Here is a 21,693-nt window from a genome sequence, read left to right as displayed (position 1 = left end):
CAGTCCAACATGTTCACATGTAAGAGAGATGCGGTGGCATCTGGTGGTTGGCTAGTCTCTCGTGATAATCTCCGAAATAGCCACCTGGAAGTTGATTCAAAGTTTCAACATATATTCAGGAATGTAAGCGTCTTTTCTCTGTTTTGTTGCAACTCCCCTCCCTGCCCATCCCCAGTTATTAAATAATTAACTCTCCTTGTTTCTTGTGTTGTTTTTCTGGACTTGCTGTAATTTAATTTAGGACATCTTATTTCTCTTATGTTACAAAGTAAAGATGTTTATTTTTCTTACTCTTAATTGATCTAACAGGTAACAGTTTCTTCAAAGTAATAATAACAATATTATTTTGGGTGATTACTGCTTATGGATAAATGAAATGAATGTCAGCAGTGCTATAAGAGACAAGAGGAAAAATTGGGAATACAGTTATATAAGGTACCCACTACCTGTGAAGCAGTATAGTGTAATTTTAAACTGAGTGTAAATTAGTTTAATTGCAAATTGTAGGGCAACCACTAAAATTTTTTTTAAGTATAATTGACATGCTAAAAGAAGAGAATGGGATTGTATACAATGCCCAATTAAAATGAGAGAATGACAGAAAAAGTGGGAAACAAAGAACAAGAGACATGAATAGAAAATAGTTACAAATATGGTAGGTATTAATCCAATTATATTTATAATCACTTTAAATATGAATGATCTAAATACACCAATTAAAAAACAGAGGCTTTCATAGTGTTTAAAAAAGAATAAGACCCAACCACAGTTGACCCTTGAACACCATGAGTTTGAACTTACAGAGGTCTTCTTACACATGGAATTTTTTTTGGATAAGTACTGTAAATGTATTTCCTCTTTCTTATGATTTTCTTAATAACATTTTTTCCCCCATCTTACTTGGTTGTAGGAATATTGTATATAATGTGTTTTTAAAATCATTTTTAAATTTTTAAATTACAGTTGACATGCAATTTTATATTAGTTTTAGGTGTACATGCCAGTGATTAGACATATATAACTTACTAAGTGATCTTACCAATAAATTTTGTACCCATCTGACACCATATGTAGTTATTAGAATATTATTTACTATTTCCCCCATGCTGTATTGACTATAGTCCCTATTCTGTTACTACCAATTTGTACTTCTTAATCCCTTCACCTTTTTCACTCAACACCCCTCCCGTCTGGCAACAACCAAGGTGTTCTCTGTATCTGTCAGTCTGTTTCTGTTCTCCTTGTTTATTATGTTTTTTAGATTCAGTTGTTGATAGATATATGTTTATTGTCATTTTAGCGTTCTTATTTTGCTGTTGCTTCTTTTTATTCTTCCTCTTCTTTCTCTTCCTCCTTTCTTCTCTCTTTTTTCTTCTTCACCCTTTAACATTTCATATAATACTGGTTCAGTGGTGATGAACTCTTTTAGCTTTTTCTTGTCTAGAAGTACTTTATATGTCCTTTGATTCTAAATGATAACTATGCTGGGTAGAGTAATCTTGGTTATATGTTCTTGCTTTTCATCACTTCAAATATTTTGTGCCAGTCCCTTTTGGTCTGCAAAGTTTCTGTAGAGAATCAGCTGACAGTCTTATGGGCGCTCCCTTGTAGGTAACTAACTGCTTTTCTCTTGTTGCTTTTCTGATTGTCTCTTTGTCTTTAACCTTGGGTGTTTTAATAATGATGTGTTTTGGTGTGGGCCTCTTTGGGTTCATCTTGTTTGGGACTCCCTGTGTTTCCTGGACTTAAGTATTTATTTCCATTACCAGATTAGGGAAGTTTTCTGTCATTTTTAAAATAGGATTTAAATTTCTTGCTTCTTTCCCTTTTCCTTCCAGCACCCCCGTGATGTCAGTGTTGGTGCGCTTGAAGATGTCCCAGAGGCTCCTTACACTATGCTCATTATTTTGGATTTTTTTTTTCTTTTTTTGCTGTTATGATTGGGTGTTTTTTTGCTTCCTTTATTCCAAGTCATTGATTTGATTCTTGGCTTCATCTGCTCTACTGTTGATTCCCTATAAATTATTCTTTATTTCAGTTAGTGTATTCTTTATTTCTGACTGGTTCTTCTTTATGGGTTTGATGTCCTCTTTTATGCTCTTGAAAAGTTTTAAATTTATCTACTCCTCCCGTAAGTCCATTGAGCATCTTGATTACCATTGTTTTGAACTCTACATCTGGTAGATTGCTAGTCTCCATTTTATTTAGTTCTTTTTCTGGAGTTTTGATCTATTCTTTCATTTGGGACATGGTTTTTGGTCTCCTAATTTTGGCAGCTTCCATGTGTTTGTTTCTATGTATTAGATAGAGCTGCTTTGTCTCCCAGGCTTGGTAGTGTGGCCTAATGCAGTAGGTATCCTCTAGGGTCCAGTGGCACAGCCTCCTTGTTCATCCAAGCTGAGCACTCGAGGTGTGCTCTCCTTTCCTTCACACCCTGTGTGGGCTACATGTGTACACCCCCTGTTGTAGTTGAGCTTTCATTGCTGTTGGCAAGTCATTAGGAGGGATTTACTCCTAGGCCAGTCGACTGCTAGGACTGGCTGCGACCGCCCTGTGGGAGCCCACCCTAGAGCAGGACTTACTTCAATGGGGCTTTGGTGCCCCCTGAGTCTGCCTCTTATGGAGGTGTTTGGGTGGTGCTTTGACACAGTCTGAAGCTGCCCGCTGGGAGTGCTGGCTCTTTGGCCTCCCAGGACATGCAGCCCAAGGTCAGGCACCGTCTGTGTTCTCCCCAGGACACCCAGCATGAGCTACAAAATGATCTGTGATGGTTATTCTTATGCTGGGCTTAGAGGTGTCCAGGAGAGGCCAAGCTGCTAACAAAGGCTGGCTGCTGCTAGTATCTTGCCTGGGGCCACCTAACAGGAGGTATGGGGCATGCCGAGTCCAGATACTGCTTGCTAGAGAGATTTTCGGAAATTCTGAAGCATGAGCCAAGACAGGTTATTGGTATGGAAAAGCCACTGGAAACAACCTAGGTGGACCCATAAGTTGAGTCTGTCAGTTGCTGGGGTGGGGTGTCAGGGAATATCCAGGGCCAGGAAAACAGTGTGAACAGCTTGATGGAGACTTAGATATTGTGCCTTCCTTCTGGTTCTGTGGGAGAGAGGCTCAGAAAAGAAACAATAGCATCTGTCAGCACTTCAGTTTGAGAAAAAGCTGTCTTTCTAGCTTTTGCCTTGATGCCATATGTTGGGAATCGTCCCCCCTGGTTTCAGGGACTGTAGCCTTGCCTACAGGCGAGAGGGACCCAAGGCTGGAAGTAAGCAAGGGGGCATTGGGGAAATAGGCCATTGAGGAGACAAAGCCTGTGCCCCTGGGAGGGGCACAGCCCCTGCCTCCCTCACATCACCCTGCTTGGCCCTGGAGGATGCTTGTTAGTCAATGACAGGTAAGACCCCTCGATGGCAGGGGCAACCTAAGACAGACACAGTCATATAGGGGCCATCAGGGAAGGACTTGGGGGAAACGGAGAAGGGGGAAAAGACCCTCCCCCCTTGGCTTTGTCATGGCCAGAGTCCTCATTCTATCTGAAAGAAGTCTCCTTATCTCTTGGTGGCTCTGCCTTACCCACCTGGCTCAGGCTTGAAACAATACTAAAGGCAGGTACAGCCTTAAACTGGATCGGGCAGTTCCTGGGGGCAATTAGGCCTGGAAAAGGAATGCATTGAGTCCCATGAAACTTACTTTGCTAAGAATGCCCTTCAGTTAATGAGTACTGATGTTTGGGGTTGAGCATAGAATGTGATCAGTTTCACAGGTTTCAGGGCTGAGTGGGTGCCACCCTGATCTGAGGCAAAGCTCTTATGTTCCTTCAATTGTTATCTATGATTTCTATTTATTTTCTGTAAACATAGCCTTTTGACATTGATAGATGAGCTTTACATCCATGCTGTATACCCCTTTGCATGAGGTTCTCAATAAAAGCCACTTCAAGAGAAGGGCTCGGGGGCATTCTCCACTAGAGGGAATTGCCACCCCTTTCCTTGGCAGACCAAGAAAAGTGTCTGGGATGACTTATCTTATTTCTCATCTGTGATGATCTGGAGCGTACTCTGTGGGACAGAGTCCGCCCTCTTCAGCTGGTGCCCAAACAGGGACCCTCAGATCCAGAGCCCCGTGCCACCTCAGCCATACACTTTAGTTCCTCCCCATATGTTCTTGATGCCTGTCAAGCTGCAATCCCAACACTGGAGCTCAGAGGAAGTGAGTCAGAGTAAGTCTGTGGGCCCTTTAAGAGGAATGTTGAGACTCCAGAAGCCCTTGGTATTACTTAGCCACAATCTCTGCTGGTTTTTACTGCCAGAAGTTATGGGGATCTCTCTTCCTGGCACTGGAACCCTGAGTTGGAGGTCTCATGTGGTGCTGGGACCCCCTTAATCCTCGGGGGGGGGGGCTCTGCAGCCAAGATATCCCTCCTGATTTTTATCTGCCACATGTTGGTGTGGGACCAGTCTGCTCTATGTCTCCACCCCTCCTAACAGTCTCCATGTGGCTTCTTTATATCCTTTGTTGTAGGACTTCCATTCAGCTAGATTTCAGGAAGTTCTGAATGTTGGTTGTTCTGTAGTTGTATTTTTGATATGGTTGTTGGAGGAGGCAAGTACTGCCTTTACCTATGCTGCTATCTCCACGGGAAGCTCCCCCAAAGCCTTTTCAAATTGTGTATAATGTGTTAATTGGCTGTTTTTGTTAACAGTAAGGCTTCTGGTTAACAATAGTAGGCTATTAGACTTAAATTTTGGGGGTGTCAATATTTACATGTGGATTTTCATCTCCATGGGGTTTCATGCCCTTAACCCCCACATTGTTAAGGGGTCAACTTTATGTTTTTTTTTTACAAGAAACCACACTTTATATATAATTGTACAGATAGATTAAAAGTAAAGGGATGGAGAAGGATATATTGGGTTAGCCAAAAAGTTCGTTTGTTTTTTTCTGTAAGATGACTCTAGTAGCACTTTGTTGTCTTTAATTTCATTCAAAAAAATTTTGTTAGATTGTATTGTGACAACTGTCATATTAGCAGTCATTTAAATAAAAAACTAAATAAAAATTAAAGAAAAAAGTACAAAAATATCACCCCCTCTCTGATTTTATTGATATGAAGTTCTTAAGTGGAAAAAAAAACTCAGTAAATTTATTGTGATTGTAAGTAGAATGATAGGATTTTCTATATTGAGAGAAACTTCTGTATCTTTATTATATTAGGTTAATTGGGTAATATGTGGAAGATTAATTTATACATTTATCAAAATTCCCAAAACTACACACTTAAGCTATGTTCATCTTACTGTATTTAGTCAGACCTCAATGAAAAAGAAAAACAAAAACAAACTGGAATAGAGGATAGAAAAAAAGGACAAATGTAAATTAGTAGAGTCCAAGAGGATAACTTCATGCAAAATTAAAAGGGAAAATAAATATATATATAATTGCAGCATTAATTACAGAAAAAATATAAAAAAAATAAATAAAAAACTATTCAAAATTGGTGAATTTGTGTAGCCATTTTAATATTGAAGATGGAAGAAAATATGCAACATTTTTGGCATATTATGCTTTTATTATTTCAAGAAAGGTAAAAATGCAACTGAATTGCTAAAAAAGATTGGAGCAGCATTTGTAGAAGGTGCTGTGACTGATTGAACGTGTCAAAAGTGGTTTGCAAATTTTCATGCTGGAGATTTCTCACTGGATGATGCTCTGTTATCAGATAGACCAGTTGAAGTTAATAGTGATCAAATCGAGACATTAATTGAGAACAATCAGTGTTATACCATGTAGGAGATAGCCAACATACTCAAAATACCCAAATCAATAAAATTAATGGTGAAAATGAAAAGCGTGCCTTTTATTTTATTGAAAAAACTAAACGGACTTTTTGGCCTACTCATTACTGTGCTAAACTAATCAAAAGACAGGTGGAGTAGCTATATTAATTTCAGACAAACAAGACTTCAGAGTAAGGAATATTAGCAGGGATAAAGAATGACATTGCATACTGAAACAAGTGTCTGTTCTCTAAGATGTCCGTAATGTGTGTGCACTTGAAGGGTCATTAAAATGCTGAGATGCATCCACTCTTATAGTTGGGGAATTCACTGCTCCCTGCTCTGTCAGTAATGGACAGATCCAGCAGGCAGGAAATCAGTTAGGACATAATTGAACTCAACACTACCATTAATCAGCTGGATGTAATTGACATCTGTAGATTACTTTGTTCAACAGTAGCAGAAAACATTTCTTCTTAGGCTCCCATGGAAAGTTCACCAAGATTGACCATATTATGGGACATAAAAATACACTTTAACAAACTTTTAAAAAATTGTATTATTAATTATGCTATTAGAGTTTCCCAATTTTCCCCCATTTGCACCCCTCCACCCAACATCCCTCACTCCCTCATGCAATCCTCACATCTTTGTTCAAGTCCATGGGTCATGCAAATAGGTTCTTTGGCTACTTCATTTCATGTACTGTACTTTACATGCCCATGGCTATTCTGTAACTATCAATTTGTACTTAATCCCCTCACCTCTTCGCCCATTGCCCCACACCTACCTCCCACCTGGCAGCTGTCAAATCTCTCTCTGTATTGATGATTCCGTCTCTGTTCTTATTTGCTTAGTTTGTTTTTTAGATTCAATCGTTGATAAGTATGTACTCATTGCCATTTTATTGTTCATAGTTTTGGTCTTGTTTTTCTTAAGTGAGTTCCTTTAACATATCATATAATAATGGTTTGGTGATGATGAACTCCTTTAGATTTTTCTTGTCCGGGAAGCCCTCTATCTGCCCTTCTTTTCTAAATGATATCTTTGCTAGGTAGAGTAACTTTTGCTGTATGTCTCTGCTTTTCATGACTTTGAACATTTCTGGCCAATCCCTTCTAACTTCTAGCAAAGTTTCTTTGGAGAAATCAGCATACAAGACTTATCAGAACTCCCCTGGAGGTAACTAACTGCTTTTCTCTTGCTGCTTTTAAGATTCTCTCTTTGTCTTTAACCTTTGGCATTTTAATTATAATGAATCTTGGTGTGGGACACTTTGTGTCCATTTTGTTTGGTACTCTCTGTGCTTCCTGGACTTGCATGTCTATTTCCTTCACCAAATTAGGGATGTTTCCTTTTATTACTTTTTCAAATAGGGTTCTACTTTTTAACTCTTTCTCTTCTCCTTCTGGCACTCCTATGATGCGAATGTTGGTGTACTTGAGGTTGTCGCAGAGCCTTCTTACGCTATCCTCATTTTGGGGGATTCTTTTTTCTTCTTGCTGTTCTGATTGGTTGTCTTTTTGCTTCCTTATGTTCCAAATCATTGATTTGCTTCTTGGCCTCATCCAGCCTATTGTTGATTCCCTATAAATTGTTCTTTATGTCAGTTAGTATATCCTTCATTTCTGATGGATCTTTTTATGCTTTTGAGGTCCTGACTAAGTTCCTTGAACATTCTTATAATTGGTGTTTTGAACACTGCATCTGATAGATTGCTTATTTCTGTTTTGTTTAGTTCTTTTCCTGAAGTTTTGTTCTCTTCTTTCATTTGGGCCATGTTTCTTTGTCTCCACATTTGGCAGCCTCCCTCCATTTGTTTCTATGTATTAGGTAGAGCTGCTATGACTCTCTGTCTTGGAAGTATGACCTAATGTAGTAAGTGTCCTGTAGGGTCTAGTGACATAGCCTTCCCATCACTCAATCTGGGTACTTGAGATGCATCCTTCGTGTGGGCTGAGTACACCCTCCTCTTGTAGTTGAGCCTTGATTGCTGTTGGCAGGTTAATGGGAGGGATTTACCAAGGTCAGTCAGCTACAAGGACTGGGTGTGACTACTGACCACCAACTTCTGTTTCTGTTGAGGATCAGCTGTGCAGGGGCCACTCCACAGAGCAAGACTTATCTCAGCAAGGCTATGGAGCCCACTTAGTCCACCCCTTAAGTGTGTTGCTTGTGGAGGTGGTCGGGTGGTGGTGCTCTGACATGGTCTGTAGCTGCCCACTGTGAGTGCAGCCTCTGGTGTTTCTTGGGTGGTGCTGGTCAAGGGCAGTCACCGCCTATGTTCTGTCTAGGCCACTTGGCATAAGTTATAGAGTGATCTGCAGATGGCTGTTGCTTGTGCTGGACTTGGAGTTGCCCAGCAAGGCTTCACTGTGAACTCAGACCAGCTGCTACTAGTGCCGGGCCTGGGGTCACATAGCAAGAGGTATGGGACCTGGGGGCTCACTCAGGCCAATTTGCTTGTTTGAAAGGATTTAGGAAGATCTGAAGCATTAGCCAAGACAAACTATTCATATGGAAAAGCCACTGTTGACAGCTTGGGTAGGCATGTAAGTTAGGTGGGGCAGAGATTCAGGGAATCACAAGGGTAGGGCAAACAGTGTGAGCCAGGTTTATGGAGTCTGGATGTGGCACCTGCCTGCTGGATCTGTGGCTCTGTGTGGAGAGGGCTCAGAAAAGGAACAGTGGCCTCTGCCCACAGTTCTGTCTTGGAGAAAGCTGCCCCCCAGCTCTTGCTCTGATGTCAGACACTTCAGTTTCTCCCTATATTTCACTGGTGCCTTTCAGATGCTACCCCGGTAATGGAGCCCAGAGGGAGTAGTCTTGAGTAAGTCTGTGTGTGGGCCCTTTAAGAGAACTGCTTGGGAATCCAGGAGTTTCCTCCATCAACTCAATCCCCATTGGTTTTTACAGCCAGAAGTTATGGGGACTTACCTTCCTGGCACTGGAACCCTGGGCTGGGGTGCTGAGCTCTGAGAGAATCCCTCCCATTTTTTATCTACCACATATGGGTGTAGGGGCAGCCTGTTCTGCATCTCTGCAGTTTTGATGGATGTGGTTTCTTTAATGCCGTGATTGTGGACTTCCATTCAGCTTGATTTCTGGCTGGTCTGAGTGATGGTTGTTCTCTAGTATTGTTGTAATTTTGATGTGGTTGTGCAAGGAGGTGTACCGTGTTTACCTATACTTCCATCTTGACCAGACATCACCTTAACAAACTTTTAAGTATGGTAATAGAATAGAAAGAATGTTGAATAGAAATTATATAAATTATGCTTTCAGACCATAGTGGAATTAAACTAGAAACGAATAACAAAGATAATTGGAAATGTGAAAAATGTTTGGAGATTAAACAGCATAACATATGGGTCAAAGAAGATATCTCAAGAGAAGTTTTAAAATATTTTGAACTAAATGGCCCTGATTGGTGGGGCTCAGTTGGTTGGGCATGGTCCTCCAAAGCAAAAGGTTGCCATTTTTATTCTCAGTCAGGGCACATGCCTGGTTTGCAGGTTTGATTCCTCATTGGGGCATCTACGAAAGGCAACCAGTTGATGTTTTTATCTTGCACCAATGTTTCTCTCTCGCATCGATGTTTCTCTCTCTCTCTCTTTCTCTCTACCTTCTCACTCTCTAAAAGTGAATAAGATCTTTAAAAAACATTTTGAACTAAATGAAAGAATTAGTTTTCTTATTTATATATTTGATATTAAGATGGAAAACAATCTTAATTTTTTTCGCTCTTCAAGAGACTTTTTTCTAATGATGAAAGTAACTTATACATGTTAAAAATAATTTGAAAACATAAAAAAGTAAAATAGAAAGTTATACTTGATCCTCCTATCCAAAAATATTCTGTTCATGGTAATATCCAATCATTTCTGTAAATATAATTTTCTAGAAATTAAAAGCATGCTTAATGGGAAATGTATGGTTCAAAATTTTTAAACAATTAGATATACTACTGTAAATATTCTCCCTCTTGCCTCTATCTCTTATCTTTCTAGTTCTTAACTTTCCTCAGGAAACTGCTGTTAATCATTTTATTATGTTTATCTGCAGTTTCTTTATGTAGCCCAGTTAATGTAAATAGTTAATCATAATTCTCATTGTAGAGAAAAATAGCATATTCTTTATTGCACTGTGTCTTTTTGGTTTGTTTGTTGTTTCCTGGCAATCTCTCTATATTATGCAGAGCATGCTACCGTATTTTTTGGCAGCTGCTTAGTATTCTGTTATGTGTCTATACCAGATCTCTTTAAAAAGAGGTGTTCCCCTAACCCCGCACTATTTTATTAGCATTTCCTCATCTTATAAGTATAGTATAGTTTCATTTTTCCTGTGTTGTTGGACATTTAGGTTTTTGCTATATGGGACCATTGTAAACTGAAAGATACCCAGTATATAGATCTAAGTCACTGTCATTACCTTAGGACACATGTCCAGGCTCCTGATGCATATAGCCTGGCCTCCCTACAAAAGTGTCTCAGTTTACTTGTCCAGCATCTGCATAAGCAGAAATCTTGAGACCAGCATTTCTATAGAGGACAGAAAAAGGAAGAAGTGCCCGTTGTGTGGTAGAGAGCCAGCTGCTAGAACTTGTAGTGCCTGTGTAAAAGAGTTCTAGGAAAACAGAGGCAGACATGACAGGATCTGAGAACACTTACTGTGCTCCAGCACTTTTCTAATCACTATGTATGATTACAAATTTATTCTTTCAACAACTCATGTGAGGTAGGCCATTATCTTCATTTTATAGGTGGGGAAACCAGCTTGGCCCTGTGTTACCTACCTTTATCCGGCTGAGGAAGTCCTGTGAAAGGCCAAGAGGGCTGGACACTTAGAGGGAGAGCAGGAGAGCCTGGGATGTTCACATCCAGCCACTCTGAGGCCAGAGGAAGGTGGGATGCACATTGACTCCATGTTTATGCAGACATTTGAGGAGTGCTGCTCTGCCTAGACGCTGTTACTAAATTATAGTTTAGGAATTTCTTTCTCACTTTTGCTTTATGTTGCAAATATAAAGTGCAGAGGCTGCAGTTCTCAGAGACCCTCTGTTGAACTGGAAGCCACAGGAAGTTCCTGCAGTGCAGCTCAGGTGCGATGGATGCTTTCTGGCCGTGACGCTATCATGGTGAGCCCCTTAGTACTTGAGGGGGATTCAGGGGGAGGGAGGGTGTCTGCCAGCCTGCAGGAAATTGGCAGGTGGTAGTTTCCCATCCGAGGGCTGAGCCAGACCTCTGGCATGTGCTGTCTTCCTTTTGTGTTGAATCAGTATTATTTGATAGGAAATCAAGGTGAAATCCCACTCTTTGACTTTCTTGTGCCAAGAGAAATTTGGTCTTTACACTTTGCAAAGGTCTGTATCATTTAAAACCTTGTTTTCCATAAATACTGGTGTTGGGTGACATGGGTTAGGCCATGTGTTCCATGTTGCAGAGTGACATTATATGCATTTTTTATGCCTAGCCCCTGACTCGGACTGTAGAAAAAAGAAATGTGTAGCAAGTGTCTGTATGATGGGATTTTGCCATATATTAAAACTGGCACATTCACAGAATGAACCCACCCTGTGTTTTATTTTTTTACTTTTTCCAAAAACTTCCTTTTCAGGGTGTAGAGCCTTAATTGGTATCTTCTCAGTTCAGCAGAGTGTGGCTCTGGTCCAGGGAGAAGGTTATGCCGCCTACACTGAGAACTTCAGTAAAAAAAAATCAAAGACAGATGTAAACATTTAGTGAGTTTTTATGTACGTTTTCCCTTTGGCAGGAGATAATTTCTTTGTGGATTCTGAACAGTAATTTTGAGTTATCTCAAGAGTTTGAGTTCAACAGTTTTTTCTTCCCTTGGCAGTTATGTATTATTTATGTGAATTTCAGGAACAATGAAATTTATAATGAAAGTCTATAGGAGATTCACTGTGGTTAGGCGGGCTGGGTATTCTGAGTGCATTGCAGGTCCAGGTGAACCTCAGCTTTCCCACCCTCATCCACCCTCTTCCCTACATGAAAATACCATGTCTGCATTATGCCAGGAATGCTGCTTTGAACTTACTTAAGGAAATACTGTGAAAAAGGAAAACACTAGTTTGTTTTACTATTGAATGGTTATTAATTTGAGCTCTTCGAGGCCCATTTCTTAAGGCTCCTATTTTTCTTGTAAATGTAATAGGGTTGGGGTGAGGGGATCACTTGGCAGTCAGCACTTAGAGACACATGTCCAGCAATTGAGTGAGCCTGCCTTCCTCGTTTTTTCTTCCTCTCTCCACCCCCTACCTAGAGTTTTGAATACCATACTCATTTTTTATATACTTTGAACTAAGCAATCGACATGTTTGAGAGCTTTTTTTTTTTTCCCCCTAGGCAGCGAGGGTTTTGGTGCTCTGTTGTTAATATTACTTAGTATTTTCATAGCACCTCTTATTGTGGATTATTTATGCTTGTTCTACAGTTTCTCCCCCACTCTCTCCTTCATAATTCCTTACCAGATTAATTAGTCAACAGATTCTGGTATCAGGTCCTATTTAGGCCTGGAACAGGAGTCAACGTTAATGTTAGGTATAGAACACATACTCATAGAAAAGAAGGGCTGTTGAAAACACTGATTTTCATAGGGTTTTCAGGTTCCCAAGTAGTATGCTTTGGTGTTGCTATATAAATAGACATCACAAAGTAGTTTGATAGGGCGTACCTTAGCCTTTTTAGGTTGAGTGAATGGGAACAGCAGTTGGGCTGAATTGTCCAGTGGTAAAAAAAACAACAAGCCAGATGCATAGCCTTTTGGATAAAAAACAAAACAAAACAAATCAAACAATTTATGGCTCCTCCCTTCATTCAGCTAACTTATTTCACACTGGTCCCAAACTGGCCGGGGCTAAAGCACTGTGTAGCAGCATTTGTTTTCAGGCTCAGACTGCTGGCCCACCTAGATGTCTGCCACGTTAAATCTGCCCAGGAATCTGCATTCATACGTGCTTCTGGGTAATGGTGGGGCTGCCCTCCCTGCAGAAAGCAAGCTGGGTGGCGAGCCTAAGGAAGAAAGGACCTGCTTCTCCTGTTTCATGCTTTTATCATCTAGTGAAGAAGATTTGTATGAAGTACTTGGCAAAGCATACTGAGCTAACTCCAGCGGTGAACAGGCCGCCAGTGGTGAGGGTGACTTTCTGGGTACCAGGAAGGCTTCCCACTTAAAGTGACATCTGAATTGAGGTGTGCAGAAGAGAGCCCGAGGCAGGGTACAGGTTATAAATGTTCAGTCTCTATGTCTGATGTCAGGGAATTAGACTCTCTAGGCACCCTTTTTTCTTTTAGTCCTTAATGCAGTTTCTTTCACTCCATATGTTGTCACCTCAAAGGTAAAATTAGTGCTGAATAATTGGTGCTATAAGAGTACAACCCATACATACACTTTGATTTGCACTGGCTTTGGAGATCATTTGGAGGCCCCATCTTTGGGCAGAAATGCCAGTGATTGGTGATTCAGGTGGGAAACCAGCTCAAGTTTAGTTAGGGGTGCTAGTGTGCCATCTGGTGTAACTCTCAGCTCTGAAGTTCTATCCAGGTTTATTCTGTTTGGAATCTGGTACAGTCCTGCTCAAGAGCAGCGGCAGGTGTGATGAGGTGTTTTAAAAAGAGGAAATTTGGTGGTTGGCTCCTTACGCCTGCACACCTTCAGTTTTTAAAAAAGCAGATGTGTTGCCCTGAACCATGTAGCTCAGTTGGATGGACATCGTCCCGCAAAACGAAAGGTGGCTGTTTCATATCCCTGTCAGGGAACTTGCCTGGGTTATGGGTTAGTTCCCTGGTTGGGGTTCATACAAGAGGCTCAGTGTTTCTCACATCGATGTTTTTCTTCCTCTCTCCCTCCCTTCCCATCTCTAAAAATAAATAAGTAAAATCTTTTAAAAAATAAAAGTAAAAAAGCAATTGTGTGAGAACTAATCCATGCTCTTATGGTCACATCTGTAAGCTAGAAAAGATAAGAGTCTAATGGTGACAGGATTTTGTGAGAACAATCTTGTCAACTTGCCATTCTCATAATACAATTTTTGTGTGCTTTTCGTTTTTAGCTGTTTATCAACTCAGGAAAACTGGTGGGAGTTAGACAGCAGTCACATAAGTTTCCTCTTACTTAGATAGATCCCTTCAGTGAATTTACTACATATTGACAGACTATAAACAATTTTAAAAGGTTTTGTGTGTTTTTAGTATTTTTGAAGAAAAATTATTCTTTCAAGATCAGGGGCTCAAATTTTAAGATAACACAATGGTTTTCAAACGTGGTTTTTAAACATACATGTATATAAACGTCCAGGGTCTCTCCACACGGAGTGTCTTTGTCAGGGTGCCAGGGGCTCAGGTATTTAAAAGCCTCTCAGGGTAACCGATACAGAGCAAGGATAGCTGGAGAATCTTGAATGATCTGCAGTGGTTCAGGAGCCTAATTTTGACCCTTTATATTCCCACGGCTGAGAAAGAGAGGAGAACAAACACATAAACTAAAACTATTAGTTTTGACTTCAGCTTTGGTAATAAAAGTTTTACCCATTTCCACTAATTCTTGTTTTTTCACCTGCTTTTGCCGCCTAAGTATCTTGGTTTTTAATCATCTTAACCATTTGTTTCTTTTAATTCTCACCTGAGGATCTGTATTAATTTTAGAGAGAGAGAGAGGAATTGGGGCAGGGAGAGAGAGACATCGATTGGTTGCCTCCCGTACGTGACTTGACCAGGTATTGAACTGGCAACCTAGGTATGTGCCCTGACTGGGAATGGAACCCATAGCCTTTTGGTGTACGGGACAACACTCCAACCAACTGAGCCACCTGGCCAAGACATACTGTTCTATTTTTTGACTGTATGAGCTTGTCTACCTAGACACCTCATCATATAAGCAGATTCCTACAGTATTTGTCTATTTGTAACTGGTTTATTTCACTTAGAGTAATGTCTTCAAAGCTTACCCATGTTGTAGCATGTGACAGGGTTTTTTTAAATGCTGAATTATGTTCCATTCTATGTATATATCATCTTATTTATCCATTCATCTGTTGATGGACACTTGGGTTACTTCAGCTTCTTGGTTATTGTGAATAGTACTGCTATGAGCATGAGTGTGCAGATGTGTCTTCGAGACTCTGCTTTCAGTTCTCTTTGTTGTATATCCACAAGTAGGATTTCTGATCATATGTTAATTCTGTTTTTAGTATTTTGAGCAACTGTCATGCTGTTTTCCATAGTGGAAAACGTTTTACATTCCCACCAGCAGTACCCAAAGTTTCCAGTTTCTCTGTATCTCCTCCAACATTTGTTTTTTTTCTGTTACCTTTTTATAGTAGACTAAGGAGGATAAGGTGATACCTCCTTATGATTTGGATTTGCATTTCGCCAATAATTAGTGACATAGAGCATCTTTTCATAAGCTTTTTGGCCATTTGTATGTCGTCTTGGGAGAAATGTTTATTGAGGTACTTTGCTGTTTTTTAATTGGGTTGATTTTGTCCTTTGATATGGGCATAAAATTTTTAAGTTTGATATTGTCCCAGTTGTTTGTTTGCTTTCGTTTCCTTTTGTTTTCATGTCACATCCAAGAAATCTGTGCCAAGTCCAGTGTCAAAGTTAGCTTTCTCCCTGTGTTTTCCGCTAGGAGTCTTACACTGAGGTCTTTAATCCATTTTAAATTAATTTTTGTTTATAGTATAGTAAGGAAAGAGCCCATCTTTATTCTTTTGCTTGTAGATACCCCGTTTTCCTTGCACCATTTGTTAATCCTCTCTCCCTTTTCCCTTGAGTACCCTTGGGACCCTTGTTGATGATCATTTGACCATATACAAAAAGATTTATTTCTGGGTTCTTTATTCTGTTGGTTTATATGTCTGTCTTTATGCAATCACCACACCATTTTGATTTCTGTTGCGTTGTAATGTGTTTTGAAATCAGGAAATCTGCATCCTCTAATTTTGGTATTTTTAAAATAAGGTTGTTTTGACTGTTCAAGTTCCCTTGAGATTTAATATGAATTTTAGGGTGAAATTTTTTTCTGTTTCTGCAAAAAATGTTGTTGGGATTTGGATAGGGATGGTGTTGTGTAGTATTATTTTTTAAAAAGGAAACAGTTTTTAAAAAATCACCTCAGGAGATTTTTGAAATAATCTTGGCAAACAAAGAAGGCTCACCAGTATCTAGAATATGAGATACATAACCTTTCACATGTTATTCCTTGCCTTCCTCGGCACACAGTCTTGGTATAGGAAAAAAACAGTTACTGGGTAATTACATGACTGCAATACCTAGAATTCCTTTCCACAGATACTGTCTCTGTGGAACCATCCAGCTCCCCCTGCCCCTTGGTCTTGGTGGCTCGTGGGTACATAGTCTCTCAGTCACCCTCAGGCTTGAAAGATTGAGCTCAGAGCCCGGAATACCATGCTCCGATGTAGAGCCACCACTTCTGCCCCTTGTCTGAGGATGAGAAGTTGTCATCCCATTCTCACTCTGGGACTGGAGAGCATGACAGGAAATAGTCCCAGATCCTTGAAGACACTGCAGTGATTCCTGGAGATGACAAGAGATTTTCAGGGGGACAGGTGATGTGTAGGTGTGGGGTGAAGCTTGGGCATTTTTTTGCGGGGGGGTTGTTCTCTGAGAAAGTTATATCAGAAAATTCATCATGGGGGCTGTTTCTTGAGTTGGCTTGTTTTGCCTGTCATCTCTGAAACCTAACCCCTAATGTGCTGTACCTAAAAGGCAAGCCCTGGTACCTGGTTGGGAAGTGAGTGGGAGGCCAGGAGGAGCCAGGAGGGGCGGGTCATGGAAGAATCCCTGCAGGTTCTGTTGCATGGAGCTGAAGCTCTTTACAAGGGAGGATTCCTTGTGGCAGCAGTGTTTCAGGTCCCCCATTCCTTGGCTTTCCTGTGATGGTGCTTGTGTTTTCTTTGACCTAAATAACTAAAGTGGGATGGCATGGCACAGACTGTCTGCCTGGAGGGATGGCTTTCCTCCTGTGTGTTTGTTCATCACTGCCCTGTTTTCAGGGAGATGTGGTTCTCAAGGGCCTCTCTGTTGTGTGCCAGGTCTTATCTGACCCTGGAGAGTGAGGGTTGTGGGTGGTGAGGTTAAGGTGATGCCTGTGTGCGACAGAAGGTGTGTGGAATCGTTTTGCCATTGATCTCTTTAAAAATTACCCTCCATCATTTCAGGGCCTGGTTTTATGTGTACCAGACACCTAAAGCAAACTGAAAGCCTATTTTCTCCCATACTTTTGTGCCTTTGCTTTTATGTCAGATTTGTTTTACGTAACTGGTAGATTTTTAATTAAAATGGTGTTACTTTAGAGCAGCACTTTTCAGCTGGTGCACCATAAGAATTTTTTAAAACATGCAGCACCTGACTATTCAGTCAGGGGCCCTGACCTCTTTTCTCTTAGATTGTCAAATAAAAAATTGACAACAGCCAACATAACAATAGCCATCTGGTGTAAATAAATAAAAATTATTACTATTTTTGGATGTGCCACAGAATTTTAGTAATTAGTTTGTGTGTGCCATGAGATGAAAGAGGTTGGAAATGGAGGCTTTAGATATTCATGCTTGATTCTGTGTCTGAAAAGTCAGTTTTCCTTCTGATCTGACTGCTTTATCTGGGACAGATCTTCTCAGAAAAGAATCAACTTGGTCATCAGATTGACCCTAATTAGAGGAAAACCAGCCCAAATAATTGGCCCAGCATGCATTTTGTTCTAGATAATTAGATTTCCTATTTTTGTTTTAAGTTCTTGTAATGGCAAATGTAAATTAGATACTATGAAGAATAATAAAATAACTAACATTTTGGTGAATGATGCACCAACACTTTTATTAAGCAGTCTGAACTCAGGCATTCAAAATTATTTTAGTGTTTTTCTTGGAAATAACACACTTCCATTTTGTCTCCTTTAGTTGACCAAATATACCATCTGGCCTCTCCAGCCTCCCCTCCAAATTACATGTACAACCCCATCAAGACACTAAAGACCAATACAATCGGGACGTTAAACATGCTGGGTAAGTTGTCCTTTCTTTATTTTGTAGCTGTTGCGAGTACTGTAGACAACTCCAAGTGGAGGTCATTGGCTGCGCTATGGGAGTCTGATCCTGGTCTTTATACCTCCCCCTCAATCCCCGCCTGGGCTATTCCAGTGTGACTTTATTTATCATCAGAATTGGTCATGGGGGAGATGGTCATTGGCATAACCAGTTCATTCCCCTGGGGTGACCAACCTCATGTGCTTCCAAGTGACAGCCCAACCTCCTTCCATGTTCCCCTCTGACACATGGAGTGCGCACCTCCGTGCTAGAAAGGGGTGATGGTGGCTCTGATCCGAGATTGGATTGGAGAGGTCTGCACACACACTCACACACACCACAGACACATTCATACAGTCAGGGACACACTACACACACTCATGCACACCACAAACACACACACTCAGCGACACATACATCACATACTCAGTGACACACCACACACACAAACAGGCACACTTTCAGCGATACATACACCACACACACACCACAGACACCACACACAGGGACGCATCACCATGTGCACACATGTGTGCACACTCACACACACACCACAGCCACACACCATACTCAGTCGCAGCATGCACATGCACAGCACACACACACCATACACACTACGCACTCATACACACTATACTCAGAGACACACCATAGAAACACACACCACACGTAGAAACAACATATACCATGCGTACACTCACATGGACATTTCAGGAGCGCTCCTGAAAGGAGTTGGAGGAAGACTGTCCTATGAGGTTGTCGAAACCTGTAGTACTTGGCTCCAGACAGAACTGCAGGATTCACCGTAGAAGTACGAGAGGAGAGTGAGCACTGTTAAAGGTGGCCACGCATGTGTATTCCCAAACGACATGCTGTGGATAATATGCATATAGCAATGCTTGAAATTAGAGGCGTGCTCAAGCTTGTCACAGATTCCAAATGGACTAGGGGTGTTAATTAGTTACAAAGTGGAAGGAAGGATCCACTTTTTAAAATGTCAGGTAAGAATGGATTTAATTATAGTAACAGTTAAAACAGGTTCTACGAATGGATTTGGGAAAGATAGCACTAAATTTTAATTTGACTGAAGCCTCAGACAAAGGTCTGAAAAGGCACCTGGAGGTTGGTTTCCACACTGTCTAGTCTCTTAAACTAGACATTTTGGGGAATCAAGCTCTGCATGAAGTAAAAGGATTCATTCTCATAGTCTAGAATGGGCATTTATCCTTGTCTGTGTAATGACTCCTACCCTGGTCACCAGACAGAAGAGAGTGTCCCCAACCCCCCGCTTTGGCTTCGAGATAATGGTGTGTTACAGGCTGCTCTCCGCTCTTGCCACTGTAAGCTTCTTCCCCCATCTTCACCCTCTCTCCCTGACTACCGAAACGCCTTCTTCATACCAGAGCGAGGTACAGTAGAGGAGGAGCCACCAAGCGCATGATGTTTAATAGGATATCATTTGTTGTACCAGTTTAGGAGATGCAGTCAGTGTGCCCAAGGCACTGTGCTGTCATTGTGGAGGGGAACTCGGGTAAGGGCTATACTCAGGCTCCTCTGCTAGGGAACTAGGTGTCTCCAGGGAGATAATATATGGGCACAGGCATCAGTTGGGTGCTGTTGGAGTTCCAGGTACTAGTGGCTCTTGGGCTAGGGCTTCGACCCTGAGTGAGGTTGGACCCGGAGGTCTTGAAGGAATGGCAGAGGGTCTTTCAGCAATGGACATGGACAGAGGCTGAAAAGGGGCAATTGCTAGGCCAGAAAGACGTAAACGGGACTCTTGTTTTCTGCACTGAGAGGAGCTGTCGGTGGTCATTTTATACTTGAGCTAAGATGCCCTGAGTGTCATCTGGCTCCTTCCTGGTAGGCGCTTCTCTCTCTGGTTTTACTGCCTCCATGTTCCTGACCTTGGTATCTTCATGATGCAGGCTCTTTGTCCATTCCTGCAGAGACACCTGGGCACTGCAGGAGCACAGGTGTGCTGCCACGGCTTCAACCCTGTGGAAAAGGGAGATGTCCTCTGTCTTCAGTGCCTCCATGTCAGTATCTTGGTTGTGATACTGAACCATAGTTTTGCAAGTTTTTACCGTTGGGAGAAACTGAATAAAGGGTATATGGGATCTTTCTGTATTCTTTCAGCTTCATTTGAATGTACAATTCAAATTAAGGTTTTGATTAAAATACAAAGACCTCGGGATCCTTCCCTTGAAACAACTACCACTGTGTCTGTGCAAGTGAGGTGGAGTGGGGAGCCAGCTCGCAGACTCCGTGTGCCGGACCGGAGTGACAGAGAGAGGCCTGCGATTTTGGAGAGCCTACGAGTAAATTCCAGATCGTACCACATCCCTTTTACCATTTTTTTCCTTGCTAACATGGTGGCATTTTCACAGGTTATCTTTGAATCTTTACCGTTCAGCAACTCTCTTCTCTTTTTCTCCGTGTGTGTCTTCCTGGCTCCCCCAGGTGCTCCTACATACTCACCCCTGGTTGCCTCGTACTAGGACCCTTCTGTCTTGCCCAGTCTCCCCAGAAGTGGCTTTAGGTTATGTGTACTCATTTACCCTCTTCCTCCTTGCAGCACTTCATGGGCCCGTGCTCAGTGCTGGGTGCTGAGGGGGTGCAGCCAGGGGGCTCTCGGAGTGTGTCTGTCTGTACAAGGCTCCACGGTGGAATACCTTTGGGAAGTGCTGGGTTAAGTGAGGGGTAGTGGGGTTCTTTTGTACAGGGCACCTAAGAACGTCTGATGACTTCCTATACGTTGGGATTCTTGACTTTCCACATTTAACATGGCCACCATAGATGGTGATGTTCTAGTCCATTCTACATGTAAGGGGTGAATGCAGGAAGGTGTTCAGAGCAGGGTGGCAGAATGTGGTGAGTTGCTTTGGAGAAGGTGCTAGTTAGGCTAAACCTGAAAGGAGCGGGGGGGGGGTGGTGGAGGTGCCCAGATTTGGTGACTGGCTCTGGCACAGTCAGAAGATGCTGGGAGCATGTCGAGGAAGTGGCAGGTAGACCATTTTGGGGGGGAATAGCAGAAGGTAAGGTGCGAAGGGTCTTGCTTTGTGCCAGCCAGGGTGAAGCTATGTCATAAAATACTGGATATGTTGGGGCAAAGGAATCTTCATGAAACTCCTCAGATCACACCTTATCAAACCAACAGATTCCGCATTTGGCCCTGCTTACAATTATAGGTATCTAACTAACTATTGTGCTTCTGAGGGTTCATTTGTGTTTTTCTTACTGTTTTTATTGGGGTTTTTTGTTTGTTTTTATTTTCAAAATAGGTACAGTAAGAGCAGATACCTGAAGATGCATGGTTGATCAGATACCATTAATACTAAAAAATTGCTGAAATTGGCTACAAAAGTGTACATGTGTATTTTTTCCTTGTTTCCCGGACATTGACAGTTTCCCTTATTATGTTCCTGCTTTCTGTAGGGCTGGCAAAGCGAGTCGGTGCTCGACTGCTCCTGGCTTCCACCTCGGAGGTATATGGAGGTAAGTGGGTGGGGCTCCCTTTGGACAATTTGCATCCTGTCTTAGGTGAGGAAGAACTCAAAACTGAGTCCAGAATTTTGTTTCTGAGAAGGCCCAGCCTGCTTTTTCACTCCAGGGCACAGCAGCAGAGGGCTGCCCGTCCTGCCGTCATGGTCTGCAGGCTCCCGCCTCCCTGCTGAAGCATACCCTGGGAAGACTTGCCATTGATGATTCCATAGATGTGTTTTTGCCATTCTGCTCTGGAAGTACCCCAGAAATCACATTCGTTAGGGATTCTTTGCCAGTTTAGCTGGTGCATGTTATTCTTCAATGTAAATAATGCCTGTCCTGAGCCAGCCTACCAGGAGCTTGGGGTTGGCC

General features: G+C 41.7%; 1 protein-coding gene across 3 annotated transcripts in view; it reads left to right on the top strand.

The window, feature by feature from the left end:
• UXS1 (UDP-glucuronate decarboxylase 1) overlaps positions 1-21,693 on the top strand; it is a 117,683-nt gene that overhangs the window by 70,646 nt on the left and 25,344 nt on the right. For 2 of the 3 annotated variants that reach the window (XM_054585845.1, XM_054585836.1), the window contains exons 7-8: positions 17,713-17,817; positions 21,274-21,333. In XM_054585845.1, coding sequence (XP_054441820.1) covers positions 17,713-17,817; positions 21,274-21,333 — 165 coding nt within the window. The remainder of the gene's footprint in view (positions 1-17,712; positions 17,818-21,273; positions 21,334-21,693) is intronic. The other variant, XM_054585853.1, reaches the window with a different exon arrangement.

The sequence above is a fragment of the Pteronotus mesoamericanus genome, unplaced genomic scaffold, assembly GCF_021234165.1.
Source record: "Pteronotus mesoamericanus isolate MK-2021 breed Mesoamerican mustached bat unplaced genomic scaffold, CSHL_Meso_final contig_121, whole genome shotgun sequence".
NCBI lineage: Eukaryota > Metazoa > Chordata > Mammalia > Chiroptera > Mormoopidae > Pteronotus > Pteronotus mesoamericanus.
The sequence above is the reverse complement of the archived record's forward strand: the minus strand, read 5'-3'. Positions and strand labels throughout refer to the sequence as shown.